Source organism: Drosophila nasuta, chromosome 2L (assembly GCF_023558535.2).
Source record: "Drosophila nasuta strain 15112-1781.00 chromosome 2L, ASM2355853v1, whole genome shotgun sequence".
Classification (NCBI taxonomy): Eukaryota; Metazoa; Arthropoda; class Insecta; order Diptera; family Drosophilidae; genus Drosophila; species Drosophila nasuta.
Window position 1 is genome coordinate 14,067,363 of NC_083455.1, and position 21,390 is coordinate 14,088,752.

The window sequence follows — 21,390 nt, forward strand, 5'->3', positions numbered from 1 at the left end:
ATATATATACATATATATATATATTTGATTTTATTTAGCTGTTACAATAAAATGAAAACGTATTTTAACTATTTCTGAATGTTGTAAATAAAGTTGCATATTTTTATAATAACTAAATAGTTTAAATTATAATAATTTTTTTAATTTTCAGTAATCAAATAAAAAGATTTGTATAAATTTGAATCCACTTCTAAACGAATCAATCGCAATAATAGACAACGAACTAATTATACGATATATTTTAAGATATTGGAACTGCACACAGGGTGTTTCATTCATTATGCTGCGGAACCAAATATCGCACACAGCGTGATCAGCATACTTGCCGCGATAAGCGAACAGATGAGATACGCATGTTGCCATCCCGTCAAACCGGCAACAATAATAAAAATAAATGCGTGCAGAATGTAAACAAAACAATTAATGGCAACTGGGTGGCAACGCTGCAATGGAAACTGCGTTGTTTACGTTTGCACCGAGAGCAGAACAAAGCATTGAATGTGCAATTTTCAATGAAAATCAAAAGTAAAATCAAATAAATGTATTCAATTTGAGGCAACGTTGCGGCAAGGACAAACGCGCAGAGCGAGGAAACGATATAAAAGTTATTTGGCCGGCAGCAAAAAGTCTCAGTTTTACATGAGCAGCGCAGGGCAACGCAACGTGCCAGGACGACGACGACAACGAGCTGCAACAGTCAACGAAGCAGTAGAAGCAGAAGTTGGCACAAAAAGGCGAAGTCGACACGGACATTGTTGGCGTGACTGCGGCGCATTAAATCAACGTGTGAAACACAAAGCGGAAGTGCAACGCCGCCGTCGCCACTTGCCACGTCCCTGACCCTCGTCTCGAGTCTCCTGTGCAACTGGTGGTCGCTATGGATGTCGTCGATGTCTACGCCTGGGTAAGAATCTAACGTTTGAAAGGGAACTTTCATTACAAGAGAACCGAAATTATGTTTAAAATTCAGAACTTAGAACATATAAAGCGCGATCAATCAGCAGAGATTATTTAAGCTTAATTAACTTTGTCTTTTAACTCCTAAGCAAACGTATCCAAATTTCATGCAAATTTCTAAAATTTGTCATCCCCTCAAATCAAGAAATGAATGAAAAAATGATTAGCTAAAAGTTTCTATATAGAGATTATATGATGTCTTATCTAACTTCGTCTTACAACTCTAAACCAACGTCTACAAATTTTATGATAATTCTTAAAAGTGTTGAGAAAGATATACAATTGGAGCAGAAATATAAAATGTTTGTGCCTCAATATGAGGAGATCAAAATTGTCAAATTAAAAATAGTATATCCCTTAAATTTCCAAGCACTCTTCTAGCAATATAGTATAATTAGAATAAAGAGTATAATAGAATATTTTTATTTTTAATCTGCCCGTTAAGATGTGGAATCTTGCTTAAAAGAAATAAAATATTAAATATTTCATAGTTTGAGCTTTTAAGCCAGGCATATCGATTCGATTAAAAGAAATACGAAATTATTATTTAAAAAGGTTAGATAAAATTAAAATTAACACTATCACTATTAAAAACAATAAATATTATTAGATAATTTATACGCGCACTGTTTAATCAACTATTATAACATAGATATTTGATTACTTTTTTAAGTAATCTTTTGGATACATTTATTGTTAACTATCAAAAAGAAATAAACACATAGCTGTTCGATTTTTAGTGAGTGCCTAGGAAAAACTTAAATTTTCTATAGTTAGTTAACGTTTTAAGCTGGAAAGCATATGACAGTCGTGTATAGTAAAATATATTTTAAAGAAGAGATAAAATTGTTTTCAGGAAATTTAAATATATAATATAAAAAAATTGTGTTCTAAAGAAAAAGATTTGTTAAGAGCAAGAGTAAATCAGCACAATCGGATTATAATCGGACTTAGTAGATTATAAATATATGTATATTAGTATACCATTTTTAGGCAGTCCCGTGAATCGATCAAAAGAATATGCGATATTATATCTTAAATCTATTCCTTAAAGGGTTGCAAATTAATGGCTGTTAAACTTTGTAACCATTTTAAGCTGGAAAGCATATGACAGTCGTGCATAGTGAAAGGTATTAAAAGGGTATTCCACAATCGAGCACACTCGATTGCGACTTTTTAAATGGTTTTCGGTGAAAATGTCGTTTGCATTGCAAATTAATGAGCAATTTCCTTTGACCTGCGTCTGCGTCTGCGCCTGCACAGGGCGCCAATTCTCATGGCCAGCTTGGCCTTGGCTACGAATCGGAGCTGTGCATGTCACCGCAACGCCTGACCAAATATTCGTTTGCGCCGCATTTGGTGCGCTGCATTCGCGGTGGCGGAGGTCATGTGCTCATCCTGGACAGCAACGGTCGGTTGCATGCCTGCGGCTGGAATAATCGCGGCCAATTGGGTCTCAACTCGACGGAGGAGTGTCACAATGAGTTCAGCATGGTGCCCACAGAATACTTTGAGGTAAATCTGAACCACAACAATACAAACAGTTCCATTAATATTCTTTTTTGTTGACCAGGAAGTGCCCATCGAGAGCATTAGCTGCGGCTGGGATATATCGGGTGCCATAACAGTGACGAAGCGTCTGTTCGTCTGGGGCTCGAATGCCTTTCAGCAGCTGGGCATTTGTCAGCGTGGCTTCATGGCCGTCCGTCGTCCGATGCCAGTCCGTCTGCCACGCGATGAGGCAGCGCAGCGCATCAGCTTCGGGTTGCGGCATTGTGCGGTGCTAACACATGATCATAAAATTTATATATTCGGACGATTGCGCATCATGGATCCGCCACCAATTGAATTGGATATTACGGCCACATCGTTGCATCGCGCCAATGTCATGAAGATCCAGGCGCACAATCCCAACGAGCTGCGGATTGTCTCGCTGGTCAGCGGACAGAATCATATGCTGCTCAAGTGCATCGATCTGGAGGCGGGCAGCCGGCGACGCATCATCGCCTTGGGCGACAATAAATTCTGCCAGTCGAATGCCTTTCAGTTCGACGAGGATGTCCATCAACTGGCCGTCGGTTGGACCCACAATGCCGTCGTCCTTAAGTCGCACAGCATCCTGCTGTGGGGTCGTAATTGCTATGGCCAACTTGGCACCGGTGGCTTCAGCGAACAGCAGGCGACACCAACGCCACTTCGGCTGCAACTGGAGCAGGGTCAGAGTCCGGCACGTCTCCACATGGGTGCCGAGCACGGTCTGTTGCGGACCACAACCGGCGACATTTATACCTGGGGCTGGAACGAGCACGGCAATTGTGGCAACAATGCCACAGAGAATTTGTAAGCTGATTACTATACAAAGTTGCAACTAGCTTAGCGAAGGATTTGGAATTGAAGTGCAATTCCAATTCCAAGTTAAGAATCAATTTAAAAGACATTTTGGTGGACAACTTAACTTCATACTTGAAATACAAATTCATTTGCAAAAGTGTCCAATACAAAGTTAAGAATCAACTTGAAATTAAAAATCAATTTGTTGTCAACTTGAACTTCACTTAATACTTAAATTCTAAAATCATTTGCAAAAGATTCCAGCTCAAAGCTGGGAATGAACTTGAAATTAAAAAGCAATTTATCATTATCTTGAACTTAAACTGAATACTTGAATTCTAAGATCAATTAGTAGTTAAAACTGAAAACCAATTTGTTGCAACAATTGTAACGCACTTTTAACTTCAAAAATCTTTGATTGTAAACTATTTAAAGAATTGTATATTGGGCTAAAGTTAACAAGTTTTATAAAATCGTTACATTTAAGTTTCAGTTTTAACTACGCTTGAAGCATTTGAATATCAATGAATTCTAAATTAATCATTTGACTATAATTAAATAATCAACGTAATCAATTTAAATTTCCATTATACAAAATCTAAACTTCACATGCATTGCTTTCAAGGGACAAAACATTTCAATTTCAAATGATGACTATTAAGATTATTTATAACCAATTTAGAGTAGAATAGGATAAGAGTAACATAACTTTGTTCACTAATCATCATTAACAATCACGAAAACTATTTGCAGATCGCAACCAACTCTATTAAAGCTGCCGGGATTTGCAAAATTAGCTGGCACTGGAGCTGGATTTTGTTATGCCATTGTTGAAACTGTCGAAGAGGCTGTGGGACCAACAACTTCATTATAAGATAGTTGCATATTTAATTTCGTACTGTTGACGCTTTAATTCAGTTGTTGTATTTCTTGATTAAAATAAACATATTGTTATCTTCAGAAAGGAAAAAAAAAATGCCTTTGGAGTTTTTCTATAGCTGCTACCCATTGGGTAGAAAGGCTTTTTAACTTTGTGACTCCAGGCAATGTATGTTACAGGCAAAAGGAGTTATCTACAACCACATAATGTATATATGTACATATGTTCTTGACTGTCTGTATGAACACCTTAGATATCAGAGACTATAAGAGATGGATGTATAATTTTCGACAGCACTTTGTTTCATATTTTTTTCCACCCACGCAAATCGACAAAAATCGAAGTAATATTGTACTTTGAAGCTAAAACGACGATTATTGGTACATACAATAATACAATAGCTATAGTATTTATGATTACTGAAAATTTGGTTGCGATCAGATATAAATTGTAGGAGTTATTTAAGATATACATAGATATATATTAAGATACTTATTTAGTACGGGTTTTAGTTGCTTTGGGTGGCAATCTGGTATATTTTGCAGTCTATGGTATATTTTGATATCAATATACCAAATATAGTTTTTTGGTATATTTTCTGTATTTTTGCGGTATATAAGTTTGTACATTTTGTACTAATTTTGCTTTTTTGCTTTGCTGCAACATGTCCATGCCCATCTATGGCTTGGCCTGCGGTCATGTCATTGATCTAACCCAAGTCTATGCTCAGCTGTTGGCCGCCAACTTTCCTCAGAATGTAGCACAGCAGACGCTGCAACGATACTCTATGAGGCGATGCTGCAACAAAATGGGTATCGAGTATCTCACAGTCGAGTATATTCGACTGTAGCTTTCTTATTAATAATTGAAAATCAAGTTCGACATGCTTGCACAAATTGCATTATTTAAAGTTCACAAATAATGCATTCTTATGTGAACACTATATATTTATGTCAACTACATAATATATATAAGCTTAGAGCTTGTTCGCCTGTTGTCACTCGAAGGCTGAATTAAGCGAGTGTCATTTCACAATAGGAACTAAAAACGTTGCTTGCCAGTGCTGCCCATTTTTGTGAGCAACCTTTTCATTTTTGTTTATGTATGTGACAGACTTTTCTCACTCGTTACTTTTGGCAATAACAGCGTGCTATTGTTTTCAATGTGAAACTAATTCGATACGCAAATCATTAAAAGTCAAATAAATAATTACAAGCAGCAAAAAGAGCAAAAGAGATCGATTTACGCACAATTAACGTAAACAAAAGTAAATTGCAGAATTTGAGACTGAAACGAAATTGTTTTGCATTAAAGTTTGTGAACGTGTTCGATGGATTCTCACGGTGCCAAAAGATCGGCGGAGCGTGAGTAAAGGAGTTTGTTACAAATACTCGAAATTGTATGGTAATTATCCACTTTGCATTTAGCCAACATGTACGAGCAGTTGGCCAAGAAGATTTGGCGACCCAATGCAATGATCGATGGCGACGCCCAATCCGAAGAGTTGTCGACACCGATACCGACGCCGATAACATCGCCACCGCCACCGGCGCCGCCTCAACCGCAATCTCAGCCCGAGGGCAGCAAGAGCATGAAGCTGCCCAGCGCTGAGTCAACGACTAGCTTTCTGGCCGAGGTGCTGAGCGCTCTCTATGGCGATACGACGGGACATCCGGAGCATGGCAGCTTCAGCTATCACAAGGCAGCCGAGCGTTATGCCCTCACTGGCGATGGCAAGTTGGCCAAGCGATCGTCGGGATCGTCATCGGCGGCGTCGTCGGGCAGCCAGTCGAGGTCACAGCATTTGCCACCAGGATTCGGGAAAGCAGAACGTGCGTTGTATGAACGCAACAAATTGGCAGCGGCGGCGGCTGCACGTCAAGTCAATGCTAACGGCAATGTTGGGAGCAATGTAAGTTTCGTTAGGAATGTTTGCCCACGACCGAGTCCCAACATCTTCTCTACTCTACTGTACAGTCTGTGGCGCCAAATGCGAGCGGCGATGCTGGCGTGGCGGGACGTGCAGCGCCATCCACTATTAACGAACTGTCTCACATTTATTTGCAGCTGTTGCAGCAACAACTGCCCCAGCAGCAGGCCCAACAGCAGCAGCATCTGGTCGCTGGTGCACCGAACAACATGTCCATGCCCATCTATGGCTTGGCCTGCGGTCATGTCAATGACCTAACCCAGGTCTATGCTCAGCTGTTGGCCGCCAATTTTCCCCAGAATGTCGCACAGCAGCAACACCAGCAGCAGCAACAGTCTTCCAGTGCAGCAGCTGCAACTATACTCTATGAGGCGATGCTTCAACAACGTGTCCTGCAGCAGTTGCAGCAACAACAAATGCAACAGCATGCCCAGCAGCAACAACAACAACAGCAGCAACAACAACAACAGTCGCGCACTCCACGTGGCATCTACGGAGGCAACTACAACTTGAGTGGCGGCAACAAGACGCAGCAGCCGGACAGCAAATAATATTTAAATATTTGCTTAAATGTCATTTTTATTCATTTTGTTCGATTTACAGAAATTGTATTTCCTTTTTGTTACTTTTATAGTTTCAATAAATTGCAATTGAAGAACAACACGATGCTGCTTTTTTCGCTTTTTGAAATTAACGGCCGTCAGAAATATGAAAAAGTTTTCAAAATCCAGCGACGAGCATCATAGAAGTTTCCTCTGCATTATTCCTTAGGTGACCGTGTGTAAGAGAGGGACAGCTAATACGCTCTTTAATCTAAACTGTATCATTGAAAATTCCGTTAAGTAGAAGCTTCCACCGCATCATTCAAAAAGCATAAGAGAGGGACGGCTAATGGAGCATTATTCTGAATGCCGCAATGATTCGGAAAGTGTGGCCATATTTTGGGAAATACTTTTGAGAAAAGTGCGATATCGATGAAAATCAGCTTATATTGCACTTGCAATTTGGGCGCCTTCAAATTTTTTAAAATTTCTAAGCAATTCTTTAAGAAAAAACCAATGTCAAAAAAATAGAAGGCATAAGAAAATGTTTAAAGAAAATAAAATCAATTTGAACACTTTCTACAAAAATATAATCGTTGCAGAGCGAGTTGCTTATTATAATGTAAAACTGGAATAAATTGAGTCAACTGATGATAATAAACAAATGTATATAAACAGATAATTTTTTAATGTCCTCAAAGTCAAATAATTATTACAATTATCATATTCGGTTGTTTTGCCTTTTTAATGTGCTTCTTCCTGGCTTCTTCATGCAGTTTTGGTGTAAGCACTTGCATCATAAAATCGCATCATTCAAGTAGTTTAAACATGTAAAACATCGTTTTATATTTCGCTTCTGGAACTTTCTATGATTACATTTATCGATAGGCAATCACAATTAGAAATATCGCAAAAAAAAATTATTTGTCACATCACAAGTTTTCGGATAGAAATCAGTCTTTATTCTGAAGCGGCACTCAAAGTAACAACAAGTATGGAGAAGAACGTGAGGCTGGGATTTGTAGCTCCGGAAGGAAAACCAAAAATGACTAAGGAACAGTCAGAGTTGATAAGGGAAGCGATTCTAAAGACTATTATGGAATCCGACAACGCATCGGTTGCTCATTTTGATGGATTTAAGTGGTTAGATTATTGGCTGGTGCTCACTTGTCTCAATTCAGATGCAGCCAATTGGGTCAGAAATAATTTTAAAAATATTCAGTTGAATTGCGATTTCGATTTTATGCTAGTGGAAGAAGATCAATTCCCACCGACTTACAGACTGGCAACAAATAATGAATATTTATATAAAATGTCAAATGAGCGCATTCTGCGCATGATCAAAGCCCAGAACAACTTAAACACCGAAACATGGTATATCGAACGACCATATTTGCATGAAATGTTTATCCGAGTCGATAAAGCATCTTACGAAACTCTAAAAAAAAATAATTTCAAAATAATGTTTGAATTTTCGAGCATCGTATTACGCTATTATGATAATATACTGCGCAATTAAAGAAGAATGCATAAATAGGGTTAAATTAAAACGAATGTAATGGAAATGTAATAAAACAAACAACTTGAATTTTTGAAAAGCACACAAAGTTTTTGTTTTTAATTTTTAAAAGTAAAAATTTATATTTCAACTTTTAAACTGCACACTCATTTATATGCAGCTATTTAATATAATATTAAATTGAAGGAAAAATGAATATAATGAAAATTAAATAAAATAATCAGAGTAAATTTTTGTAAGGCACACAGTTTTTGTTTTTAATTTCAAAGAATTTTCTATTTCAGCTGCCAAATTGCGCACTCATTTAGATGCAGTTATTTTATAAAATATGGAATTGAAAAATGTCTAAAGTGAACGAGCGTAACGAATGTATTGAAAATGAATTAAACAAAAAAACAACTTTTAAAGCACACAAAGTTTTTATTTTTAATTTTAAAGAGTGTAATTTTCTATTTCAGCTATCAAATGTAATTAAAATTAAATAAAAAAAAAACCAAATTCAATTTTTGGAATACACATGAAGTATTTGTTTTTAATTTTAAAGAATTTTCTATTTCAGCTGTCAAATTTCGCAGCTATTTTATATAATATTAAATTGAAGAATGTCTAAAGCGAAGGTAAAATGAATGTAATGAAAATGAAATAAAAAACAACCAGAATTTTTGGAATACACACGATATTTAGATTTTTAATTTCAAAGAATTTTCTATTTCAGTTGTCAAATTTGCGTTCTTATTTATGGAGTTATTTTAAACGGCTGTCGCAAATCCGACGCGATTCTGACCGAAATCGAATTGTGTGTAATACTGACCGATGAAGACATCGCCAAGAATCCAAAAGTCAGTGTCGATGTACGTAAAGCTGGACATGCAAAACGTGGCATTGCCCTCACTGAAGGTGCTGATATACGCGGAGGCGGGCAGCTCAAAGATGGTGCCGCCCAGATTGAAACTGAGCACGGGCAGCGTGTCAATTGTGGAGCAGTCAACGTAGTAATCACCATCGATCAGCTGGCCACCAATGAGCTGATTCAAGGTGCTGTAAGAGCTGCCCGGACAGGCCAAGAGTGAGGTGCCTGTATCGGCAATTGCCTGACAATTGTAGCACACCACATAGCCACCCATGACGGCGCTGATCATCTCGAATTGCCAATAGCCTGGCTGGGAGACTGGCACATAGGTTAGATTGCCGCTAAACAGTTGATAGTCGATGCCACCGAGCACCAATTGCCCGCCATCCAGTGAGGACGCATTGCGTGCCAAATAGAATCCAAATGTGGCCTCATCGATCAGGCCCTGTTCGTAGAGATTGTAGAAAGGGGGGACGACTTCATCGACAGCGATCGATTGATAGCCCATGCCCAGAATGCCATCGAATGGGACGCCGGTGAAGCTGCCATTTGGCTGTGAGATCGCCTCGCCGAATGTTTGATTCACAATGCTGAGGCCGTTGATTGTAACCGTGTCGGTGGATAGGACACCGAATAGACTGCCGGTGCCATATTGTATCGAGAAGCCGCTGCCATTTGCCACATACGTGCTGGATGCACTCGCATTGTATTGATTGTGATTCTGGCAGGCGACATCGCTGGCCAGGCACATCACCGATGGCACCCATAGATTCGAGGAGCCCGTATCGAAGACCACATTGAAGTATTGCGGCGGTGTGCCAATCGCAATCACGCCATAGTAATCCATATTTTGATTATTGCTCAGTGATTCGGATGTGTAATCGTTGTCGCTCTCCTGGCTTCCGTTCGAGTTCTCCTCGCTGTCATTGCTGCCATAGTCGGGTGCAGCATAGTCGGGCACCACATAGTCTTCGAGTTGAGCACCCGATGAATGATATTTCTGATGCAGCCAGCGGGTTGCCGCCTTCATATGCTGACGCTTGTGCGTCTTCTGCTGATGCCTCCGTATGGGAATGCGATGCAGCTCGGCGCTGACCAAAGCCACAAGCACCACAACAACTATCAGCCACTTGAGCATTTCTATATTTCTATTTTGTGTTAACTTTGCCTGTGCTGCAGTCATATTTATAGCAGTCCCAAAAACCAAAATGTTAAAGCTCTGCTCAGAATTGATCACTTTGGCGATTATTAGTTTCAAATTTATCGCAATTGATAAACATTTTGATTGATATGCATTTATTTTTGTTGTGCCTCATTTTATGTACACCGCAAGAAATGTTAAATTGCAAACTAAACAAACATCAAACATCATTTCACTTACATACCTATTAATGATTAGTTCATTAAATAATATAACTTTTATTGATGTAAACATCTGAATAATAGAACTTATGATTCTTAAATCGTTTAAGTTTTAATAAACAAAATGCTTATCATATTTGTATAACATTAAACAATAACTAAGTTGAAATATTTCTATGTATTTTAAAAGAAATCTTTAAGGTACACAAATGTTTTCCAGTGTAGCCATGAACCAATGTCGTGCCATTAAAGAAGTATTGGTCTAATCTTCAAAACACAACAAATTGTTTATTAAGCTATTCAACAGAATGAAAGTACGCAGCAAATTTAGGAAACACAATTGGAAACTAAGCTTTAAGGCAAATACATAAACAAACGGACTTTCAATAATTGATTGTCAAGGTCTTTAGAGCGTTGTTATCTAGGCATTATTAATTATTATTATCATTGTGTTAAAATTTCTCTTTATAAAGTATTCCAAACTTATGTGATAAAAATAAATTTACAAAATTGTGTCATTTGTTATTTATTGATGAATAATGTTTGCTTAATTAATTTGTTTGGTTTCAAATTTGGTAGTATTTTATGTTTTATCAGCAAATAAACATAAACAGTAAGAATCAAAGAAATCATTGTTTTCAATACATGATGAAATTGTATTTAATTTCATGCTTCATTCATTTCATCGTATTGATATTTTTCGGGGAAGCACATTTTTCAAAAGCAATTTGCAGAAAAGAGAGACAAAAAAAATGTGAGTACATATTTTTGTTTGTTTTGTTTTGCTTTCCATTCATGGAAAATTTTCGCTGTCATCAGCAATATGTCTTTGTGTATACATACGATGCGATAGACGATTTTATGTATACAACAAAAAGCACAAAATCGATAAGTGCTACTGATATTTGCGACACAATACACAATGATAAACTTTAAGCCTATTCACACTAAGTGCATCTGCTTCTATGATGCGATTTTATGATGCAAGTCCTTACACCAAAACTGCATCACGCGAAGAAGAAATTAAAGGGAATAGACGCAAATCAACCAAGAATGATAAATGTAATAAATTATTCGACTCTAAGGACATTCAAAAATTATATGTTTATACACATTTTATTTTTTAAATCATCAATCAACTTTATTTATTTCCGTTTGACATTATAATAAGCAACTCGTCAAATTGATCGTCGATTTTTTTTTTAAATTTTCTTATGGGGCTGTCTATTTACTTTAATTTTATCGACATATTTATTTATTTATTTATTTTAAAGAATTGCTAATTTTTTATAATCAGAAGGCGCCAAGGGGAATAATCAGCTGACTTCCATCGTTATCTCTTGATAATTTTCTTTCAATACTTTCTTAGTAAGAAATTCTTACACAATTTGAAATAACTTTAATGTATTAAGATTAGCAAGTTATTATTAGAATAGAATAAGAAGAATAATTATTCCACTTTAGCTGATTTCCATCAATATCGGACATTTTTCGATATGTATACTATAATATTAACTAAAATACGGTCACATTTCCAGAATCATTAGCCATCTCTATTTTACTCAGTCGCTTATGGAATGATGCAGCGTTAGAAGCTACATAGCGGATCTTTTCAATGCTAGCGTATAAATAAAGAAAATGCTTTTTGTATTTCACATTTCCAGAATCATTAGCCATCTCTCTCTTACACACAGTCGCTTATTGAAATATGAGGATTTTATGCTACTTAACGGAAATTTTCAATGCTGGCGCATCAATAAAGAAAATGATTTTGGTATTTAGATATTTTGTATTTTATTTATTATTGACATTTTTGTGTAAAGAAAGAAGGTAAATTAGCTATTGGAGAATTGTGCTATGCAATGGATCGATAATATCTTTTTTATATCTTGGGCGCAATGCCAATGCGTTTGTAACCCAAATCGAACTCCAGGTAAAAGGGACCCATGAAAACATCGCCCAATACCCAAAGTGTGCTGTAGTCGGTGCCACGATCGTCAGACAACTCGGTGCTGCCATCATCGAGGCTGGTGAAACCAGAGACACAGGTGCTCTTGTATTGGACCACATAGTCGGATGCCTTCAGGGTGAAATCGTGGCGTCCAATGTTGAGTGTTAGACTGGGCAAGCTGGGAATCCGAGTGCAGTCAATGGTATAGACACCATCACGTTTATCCGCCTCGGTGATGCCGAGCAAAGCATTGATTCGCTTCAACGCTGGCAACGGGGCCACAATCAATGAGGTGCCCACATCGAGAATCGTCTCGCAATTGCTGCAAAGCTTGTTGTTGCTGCTTTCGCCTAGCTGAATGCTGCCGGTAGTGAATTGCCAATAACCGACCACAGAGAGTGGCACATAAGTGAGACAGCCACTGTACAATGTGGGATCACTTGGACCCAGCAAGAGTTTGCCGCCACTGGGATCGATTGTGCCCGTATTATTGCGATTCAAATATATTGAGAATGTTGGCTGTGTGATCAAATCCTGTTCAACCAGTTTGTACATCGGCGGCGTCACATCATCGATGGAGATTTCCTGGAAGCCCAGACCAAAGATGCCATCGAAGTTGGCACGACTAAACACACCCGATGGCAGTGAGGTAATCTCGGCAAATGTTTGCCCCTTAATGGCGAGGCCAGCGATTGTCACTGTGTCCGTGGAGAGGAATCCCTCGAGTATCGTTGGCTGATTGTTATGCGATGCATATTGTATCTCAAAGGCGGTGCCATTTGCCTGATAGCTGCTCGACAAACTCGAGTTGTAGCGCTCCATGTTGGTGCAATTGTTTGTCGGACATTTTACCGATGGCACCCACAGATTCGATGAGGCCGTGTCGAAGAGCACCTTGAATGTCTGTTGACTGCCAATCTGTATCGTGCCAAAGTATTCCGTATTATACGCATTGCCCAGCGGCACTCGAGGGGTGCTCACTCCATTCACTGACGTCGTCGATTGGCTTTGGGAAACGGTCTCGTTTGATTTCAGTTTTAGTTTTGTGCGTAGTGCCAACATTTCAAACTGCAGATTCGACAGCGATTTCTCGTGGTGTTCGTGATCATGTCGCTCCAACTTCACATGGTGTGCCTTGTGTCTGCGGCGTTTTTGACTCTTTGCCGCTGCCACGGATTCGTCGAGTTGCAACAGCAACAACAGCAGCAACGCTGTCAGCCATAGCATCCAGTTCTGCCTCCAATTGCACTGCATGATTTCGCTGCTCTGGTTATTTGTGCACCTCGAGCCCACGTATTTATACGAATATTAATTGAACTGCACAATGTTGTGTTTGTTATCTTGCGGCATTCTAGAGGATGAACGTGCAGCATTTGGCAAATTCTTCAGTTCTTGTTATTTACACAAATTTTACAACAGTATTTTTAGCCCATAAAATTATATAAACTTTTGGTAGTTACACATTCCAATTACAATTGAAAATTGATAACAAGCAACGATGAAGTTAAATTTGGAAAGTCACTTTTATCCCATCTTCCAGATTGTTAGTGTTTAATAAAATTTAATTTCAAAACTGTATAAATTTTGAATTAATTTTAGTTTTAATAATTAGCACTGGAATTTGTAAATGTTTTAATATGCTGATAAAAAGAATGCATTTTAACACGATTCTTTTGATTTTATTAGTTTAACTGGCGCCATCTAGGGCTGATAGTGTTAAGTCGACTTGCATGCAGCAGTTAAGTGGCGCCATCTGTTAACTTGCCGTAGCATTAAGAAAGCGGTTATTAGCCAAGACAACCACCCGAGTTGGTTCTTCAATTCGTACGTAGAGCACAAAATAACAAATATTTTTAAATATGTAGTTAAAAAATAAATTATAAATGTTAATGACATGTTGCAATAATAAATTTAGATTGCAATCAAAAGAGACATAGTTTGAAATATTATTTAAGGCTTTTTAAAATGCACATTTATATGTTAAGCAAGGTATAAATAAGAGTAAAATTTGTGCAATGCAGGTAAAGAAGATGAGTTGACTATAACCAATTTTTGGGTATATAATTTTAGTATCAATTAATATTTACATTTTTCAGTACTTTAATTTTCTTAAATGTACGTTTCAATATATAAATTTTCAATTTTTTTATGCTTCATTGAGTCAAGTTTGCTATTTTGGAGGGCAGCACTTTGACTTACAAGTTGAGGACACCCAAGAAGCTGAGCTTAGCTATTTTGGCCAATACGAAATGGTGAAATGAAAGTGATTGCAAAAGTTTGACGCAGTCAGCCGACGTCGCCTCATTGACGCTTTAAATATGCCAAGTTTTATTTGCTAATTGCAACGAAATGGGGCAAGGGATTCGCCTCAAGCTGTCCGGGTGAGTAAACAGCCGCAAGTACTAAACTTGCAGTTCCAATGCTGGCCAAATGCCATCCAACCAGACAGAGAGAGATAGAGAGTAAGAGTGAGAGAGGCAGCAGCCGGAGGGCTGTGACAACATTTACAGAAATCACACAAAAACCGCCGCCGGTGGGCAAAAGTTTTCCACAGAAGAAGCCAATGGCAACGGCAACGTTTTTCCGCAAATTTCTTAGCAAGTTTTTGCCAGTTTCTTTTTTTTTCTCCAGCAGCATCAGCTTAAGGGAAGAGAGAAGGAGAGGGGAAGAGGTCGGGGATACCAATGTTGTAATTGAATTTGCGTCAAGTTCTATTAAGTGGCGTAAACTTTTGTGGCCCCCGGAATTGAACTTGGCGCGCCGCATGTGCATTTTTCATATGTTTATCGGCAGCGTTCAATACATTACCCCAACTCCCCGCGATTCCCTCTGCATTCATACATACCCCTTGATTTGTGTGTACTTTGCTTTGCTTTGTCTGAGGCTGCTCTTGTTGTCGCTTTTGTTGGGCCGCTTTTTCTGACAGTCTGCGAAATGAAAGTGAGTTGCAGAGTGAGAAGTTTGGGCAGCCACTTGGCTGACTTGGCTGAGTTGGGAACTGTTCTTATCGCCCAATTGCCTGTCATTTGCCAGCGACATGTGCGGTGGTTATCAACCAAGCATTAAATTGTTTTGCCATTTTAGAGTTTGAGAGTGCAGCGTCTCAATCTTGTGTCGTCTTCCAAAAAGTAGACAAATCACTTCATTGCGACTCAACTCGTGCGCACCAGACATATTCATTATATTCATTTGCAAACTGACCAAAATCACATACTACTTGACCAAGCTCATTTCCCATGCAAAGCATTGTAAAGGAAGTTTTCTTTTTTTTTTGCTAATGCCGAACATTTGTTAGCTCTTTGCATTTCTTTTTTATTCTGATTTTTTTTTTTTTTAAGTCTAGTAGGTCACGAGGCTCAACAATAAAGCGTTAACATGACTTTGTCTCGTAAAAAATAAAGGAAAAAGAGAAAACTGGTCACAGCTGTTGCGAGTCTGCGACGTGTGACATCAAATATTAAGATTGAAAACGGCAGATGGTGACACATTTTCAGTTTGAGTTTTGTACGGGTATTTTCACTCCACCTTCACACTGCCATAAAAAACGCCTAAAACGTGCGAGTATTTCCCAGTTATTATGGCATCATATTTATGTTTATTCGATCTCTGGGAGTTGCTAGTTGTGAATATCCAAATACATGTATTATAAAAGCTATCAAAATTGGAGTTTTCACAAAGAAACGAGTGCCTAAAAGTGTGCAAATAAAACTAACGAGTAGCTGTAAAAAATGTCGAGTAGATGAAACTTTTAAACAGCGAGTACACATACATATGTTATATGGTGAATTGGTGAATAAAGTTAATGAGCGAGTTATGTAAAATATGGAAAAGAGATACAGGTTAAAGAAAGAATCAAACGACGAGTACAAGAAACAAGCGAGAGCATAGAAATAATTAGCGAATAAACAGAAAATACTTTACAGTAATTAAGTGAAAATATATAAAAGCCAGTGGAAAAGCGTTTAATCTTGAATATTAGTTATTATTTGATGTGAAAATTGAAAATATGTTATAATATGATGCGAGTATACTTTATCATAAAGCAGAAAAATTTATTTATCTCTAAATATTGTGCTAATCAAGAGCTATAAGAATAATCTTTACTAATTCTGAAAATTGTTTCAGTTTATGTTTTTTTTTTCACTTTACGCACCTTATCCATATAATGAAAGTGACGATTCTCATGATATGCAAATGCGTTAGAAATAACTATCAAATGAAAAAGCTGCCTATGATTCCTTTTAGATTGTTATTTATTATCGTGCCTCTCTAAAATATTAACTTTACATTTAGAAATACCAAAAAAAAACATAATATAACTTTTGTCAGATTGGCAAAATCGATGTAGAATTGTTAGCTAAACATAATAACAATTATTTACGTATGTCGATAATGGAATTATGAATGCTCTGAGAGATAACTTGGCAATTCCTGACGCAACGAAAGTGTGGATGGAACTTCTCGCATTCACAACATTTCTCTCCGAGTTTTTGCCTGCCTCTGATTTGGGGTAACAACAATAACAAGTGGGCAAGGCCAATTAATTTGTATTTATGGGAATGGACGCCTTAGCACAATTTGTTTACACTCGCATAGTTGAGGACAAGCAACGATAACAACGACAACTAAAATAACAATAACAGCAACTTGAAGCAGGCAAATGGAAAGACTTTCAGCCTATGTGTGTGTGTGCGTGTGTTGTTTGTGTGTATATAGTTCATTAAATTTTGTGAAATGCAACAGCTGCTGGCTTAATAACAGTACAAAAACCACAAGTGAGAGCGAGAGAGGTGAACTAACAATGAATGCGATGGCAAAACTGTTAAACGCAATTTTCAATTGAAGGCAACATTTTTGCTTTTGCTGTGTGTGAATTGTGCAAAATTGTGCAAAATATTTATGAGGTTGGCTTAGGCACAAGCCAATGCTTCGATAAGGATTTGCCATGGCCCACTGATGACCAGGATGGCGAGGACAATTGACAGGATAAACAAGTACTACTACGAAACTCGAGTTACATGTTGTTCTATACGAATGTATATGCTGACAACTATTTCGGTTTGGTTCACCGATATCCATTCAAATTGTCTCTTCACCTTCTCCACCCAACAGCCAGACGACAGTTATTTGCTTTTATGTGTGTGTGTGTGTGTGTAGTACTGTCGAGGACATGCATACGTCAGTTGGTCGTACAGTTTAGCCAGTATATAAACTTCAACAACACACTGAGAGCATACATCGAAATGCCCCTCTACAACTATTTCCGCACACTGCAAACAAATCCAGCTAGCAAAACATCAACAGCAACAGCAAAAGCAATGGCAGCAACAGCAGCAGTAACAGCTAGCACAATGGCCGGTCTATGGCGCGTATACGCAATATTGGCACTGGCATATTATTGAGTTGGCAGCTATCGCATCCATTGAAACGCTTTGAGAACTGACACACACTCACACACAAACACACACACACAGTAGTTGTGTGTAATACATAACTATACAAAAGGCTAAACAGCAAATGTCCTTAACCCCGTCTCATTAAATATGTTGACATGTTGATAAATCGATGTAATAGTCCACTCTGACTCGATTACGAAGACATAAGACTGGCATTTCGATGTGGGGTCACCAAAATAAAGACAATCGCTCGAGTTTTCTTTTTTTTGTTTTGTAGTTGTTAAGAATTGAGTATGAAAGAGATATTTAACTTCCTTCAAGTTGGGGAAATGCTTGAAAAAGTAACAGCAAATTTATGCAATAAAGTAATTTTGAATAGTATAAACTTTTCTTGTAAAATTTTTAACTTTGGGGCAATGAGGAAATGATTAATAGGAAATTTAAGTAAAAAATTAACTAAATTAACTGTATAGTAAATAAATAAATGAATTTTCTTATTGAACAGCCTGAAATTTTCTTATAAAATGAAAAATCATAAATAGAAAATTTAAATGAAAGTTTAACTATATTGAATTAATGTTAGCATATAATTTTTTTAAATGTTGATGTGACTTGCGAATAAATAAATAAAAGAATTTACTTGGTTAATAGTCTGAAATGTTCTTACAAAATGATAAATATGAACTTTAATTGAACGTTAAACTAAATTAAAATTATTTTAAATATTGATATGACAGGCAAATAAATTAAAAAAAAAAGAATTTACTTTTTGATTAGTTATAAATTTTCTTATAAAATTAATAATTATAAATAGGAAACATAATATAACGTTAAACTAAATTAAAATTATTTTAATATACAAGTATTTCAAATATTGATGCGAATAAGGTAACAAATTAAAAATTATGTAGAATTATAATAAGTTAAAGCGAATTATTGAAATAATTAAATAGATCATTTTATTTTAATAAAAAATAGTTCTGAGCATTAAGTTTGTGCTCCAAAGTGTTGCATATTTTTATGATTTGTATTTATTTGAATTTCCGAAATACTTTATCAGAATCTATAAAAATTCCTAACATATAAGTACTTGCATTTTTTGCTTCTCTTTAAAATATGATTGAAAATAATTCATTAAAGCATCTCAAAATAAAATTGTTTTAATTTAAATACATTAAAAAATCATTTACTTAAACCGTGCATAATTCAACGATCAATTATGTTTGTTGTATACTCTCCAATTTAAATCACAGCTGCCACTCAAAATCTAAATACTTTGGTACACATTTAAATCGAAAAAACATTCATGCAAATCTCTTAAAATACGATATGTTTTTTATTTATAATTTTCAGCTGTCTGGCGAAATTTTGCTGAGAAAAGCAAGTTTTTGAAGTTATTGTTAATAGGTCTTAAGCGATTTAAGCACGTTAATCCGGCAGTTGAATCCGTATTGTCTATTGGCTTCATTTAGGGGATTCATCCATTGTCTCTCTCTCTCTCTGGGGAGAGGAGGCCGTCATTTTTGATTTTGCATTTTGTATTTCGATTTGTGTTACGTTTTGTTTTTCTAACTTGTCTGTCTGTCTATCTGTCTTTGGACCCTCATCAAAATTGTGACAGAGCAAAAAGTTTTTTTGCTTTAAAAATAAATCAAAACTTTTGCATTCTCGTGCATTATTTCCCCAGATAAATGTGCTGATAATTTGTATGTGTTTTTGCATATGTCAACTTTTGTCAATGGGCCAAGAGTTTTCACGAAAACTTTCTGCCTCGCAGACGTTTGCCAAGTTTATGCAGCCGTTTATGTCTACGTATTCTCATTGCTCCAATGGCTTGAGATTCAGAGTTCTAGGGAACAACAGATAGAAGAAGGCAGGAGGGAGGGATGGCTTATCTCTATGGACCACACATACCTAGATACGAATCGAGAAAAGTGAATGAAATTTCATTTATTTAAACAATGCTAAAATTGCATAAAGAAGATTACGATATGGAAATTCAATGAAGCTAATGAATGAGAGGAAATCTTTTACAAAGATTTACTTTAATACTTGATTTAAATACTTTTTGAAATATTATTAAATTTAAAGTAATAAATAATATAAAAATTATAATATTTGACAGAATTTGTAGTTAAGATGAAATTAAGTTACTTATTACGAATTCGACACAATAAAAATATTATTAGTTATTTCTTTTTAATCAGAAAATAATTTAAAACTAAAAATAATATTAAACAGCAACTAAAATTATTCTTAAATTGATAAATTTAACATTTTTAACTGTTGATTTATCAATTTGTCAAGCTCTTCTGTTTTTTTTACCCCACTTTAACCCGTAAAAACTCAAAGTGTAACTAAAATGAAATCAATCAAAGTATTTTCTACCACATGAAAGTGGCATAAAAACTGATAAAGTATACGACACGTTAGCAGAGCCATAAAAAAGTTTGCCGCAAATAAAAAAAAAATACCAAAAAAAAAATACGAAAATACGAAACTTTGAACCCTTCGCAAGCATTATTTTGATGTAAACAATTCAATTGTATAAATATGCGCAACTTTTGTGAAAAGTTGAGCGCTGAGGATGAGGAGAAAAGGGAAACTCACAACATTTACACACTTTATTTCATAGCCGGGTAATGTCGGGTAATGTGCAAGAAATAATTTAACAATTTTATTCAATCAAAGTGTCGACTCGAATGTCGCATAACAAAAGGCAACTTGAGCAAAGAAATGCAAACTTTGCTGCCACAATATTCTTGCCTCCTCCTCCTCTCCCTTGAATATTGATGTTGAATGTTTTGTCACCTATGTCTGCCTACTTACTTCGTCTCGCTTTCTTCCTTTCCCTTCTCTTCTCTTCTTCCCGTGCCGCACAAAACTTCGGAAGTTATTTAAAACATTTCCGTTCGGATTTTCGGTTTTCGTTTTGCCAAAAAGAAAAATGCGTTTTTCATGCTAATGTCAAAAACCTTAATAGATTCGACACACTCCCCCGCACTTATTTTCCGCCCGCTTCGTTTCCCTCATCACTTTCCTTCCTCCACTTCTTAACCTTATCCTTCTTCAACATGTGTTCTGAGATTTTCTATATTTTTTTTTGGTTTGGGCATTTAATTGAAGTGCGGCAACATTCGAATTTTGTGGGCGTTAGCAATCCTGAGTTATTTCACTCTTGAGAATTTCAATTCGAGAAAGTTTCCTTTTTTGCTTTCTCATTCTCTCTCGCTCTATGGGATTGTGGGGGCGTGGCTGGCTGATAGAGCTCCTAAGTGGCTGAAAATGCAGGTACTTTGCCAAAGTTAGCCAACGAGATTGCATAAGTGCACTTTAAACTACAGATTGTTCAATATTTAAATGCTTATTTTGTAATCTTTGTCTCTATAAAATATCCAATAAAAACAAATGAATCAAATGTTAAATAGATAAAGATGTATTCTCTCATATTCATTTTAAAACAAATAACAAAGATGCAGTCGAGTGTGATCGACGGTGAGATACCCGGTACCCATTTTGAATGAAGGCATAAACGGAGCGGAATTACTTTTGAAACAAAAATGCTGAAAATATACCAATGGCTGTATTTGGTATATTCATATTGTGTTACATTCAAAACCTTCAGTCAAGTGTGCTCGACTGTAAGATACTCGGTACCCGAGTTGAATAAAA

General features: G+C 36.6%; 4 protein-coding genes across 5 annotated transcripts; 2 read left to right on the forward strand and 2 right to left on the reverse strand.

The window, feature by feature from the left end:
• The first annotated feature begins 444 nt into the window (after positions 1 to 444).
• Positions 445 to 4,254, forward strand: LOC132798566 (uncharacterized). Its single transcript, XM_060810475.1, has 4 exons — positions 445 to 904; positions 2,221 to 2,472; positions 2,531 to 3,297; positions 4,042 to 4,254. The coding sequence occupies exons 1-4, from the start codon at positions 878 to 880 to the stop codon at positions 4,160 to 4,162; spliced, it is 1,167 nt and encodes a 388-aa protein (XP_060666458.1). The 5' UTR covers positions 445 to 877; the 3' UTR covers positions 4,163 to 4,254.
• Positions 4,255 to 5,281: 1,027 nt separating this feature from the next.
• LOC132792599 (signal transducer and activator of transcription C) lies at positions 5,282 to 6,674 on the forward strand. 2 transcript variants are annotated; one of them, XM_060802030.1, is made up of 3 exons: positions 5,282 to 5,532; positions 5,596 to 6,080; positions 6,146 to 6,674. In XM_060802030.1, exons 1-3 carry the CDS (start codon positions 5,499 to 5,501, stop codon positions 6,647 to 6,649), a joined length of 1,023 nt encoding a protein of 340 aa, XP_060658013.1. In that variant the 5' UTR covers positions 5,282 to 5,498; the 3' UTR covers positions 6,650 to 6,674. The 2 variants fall into 2 exon arrangements, with proteins under 2 accessions (XP_060658013.1, XP_060658022.1); XM_060802039.1 differs by having other exon boundaries at positions 5,284 to 5,532; positions 6,236 to 6,671.
• A 2,144-nt stretch (positions 6,675 to 8,818) lies between these two features.
• LOC132798652 (lysosomal aspartic protease-like) lies at positions 8,819 to 10,177 on the reverse strand. Its single transcript, XM_060810590.1, has one exon. The coding sequence runs from the start codon at positions 10,145 to 10,147 to the stop codon at positions 8,909 to 8,911; it is 1,239 nt and encodes a 412-aa protein (XP_060666573.1). The 5' UTR covers positions 10,148 to 10,177; the 3' UTR covers positions 8,819 to 8,908.
• A 1,964-nt stretch (positions 10,178 to 12,141) lies between these two features.
• On the reverse strand, positions 12,142 to 13,665 carry LOC132793695 (lysosomal aspartic protease). The gene has a single exon (XM_060803736.1). It carries the CDS (start codon positions 13,574 to 13,576, stop codon positions 12,254 to 12,256), a length of 1,323 nt encoding a protein of 440 aa, XP_060659719.1. The 5' UTR covers positions 13,577 to 13,665; the 3' UTR covers positions 12,142 to 12,253.
• Between the last annotated feature and the right edge of the window lie 7,725 nt (positions 13,666 to 21,390).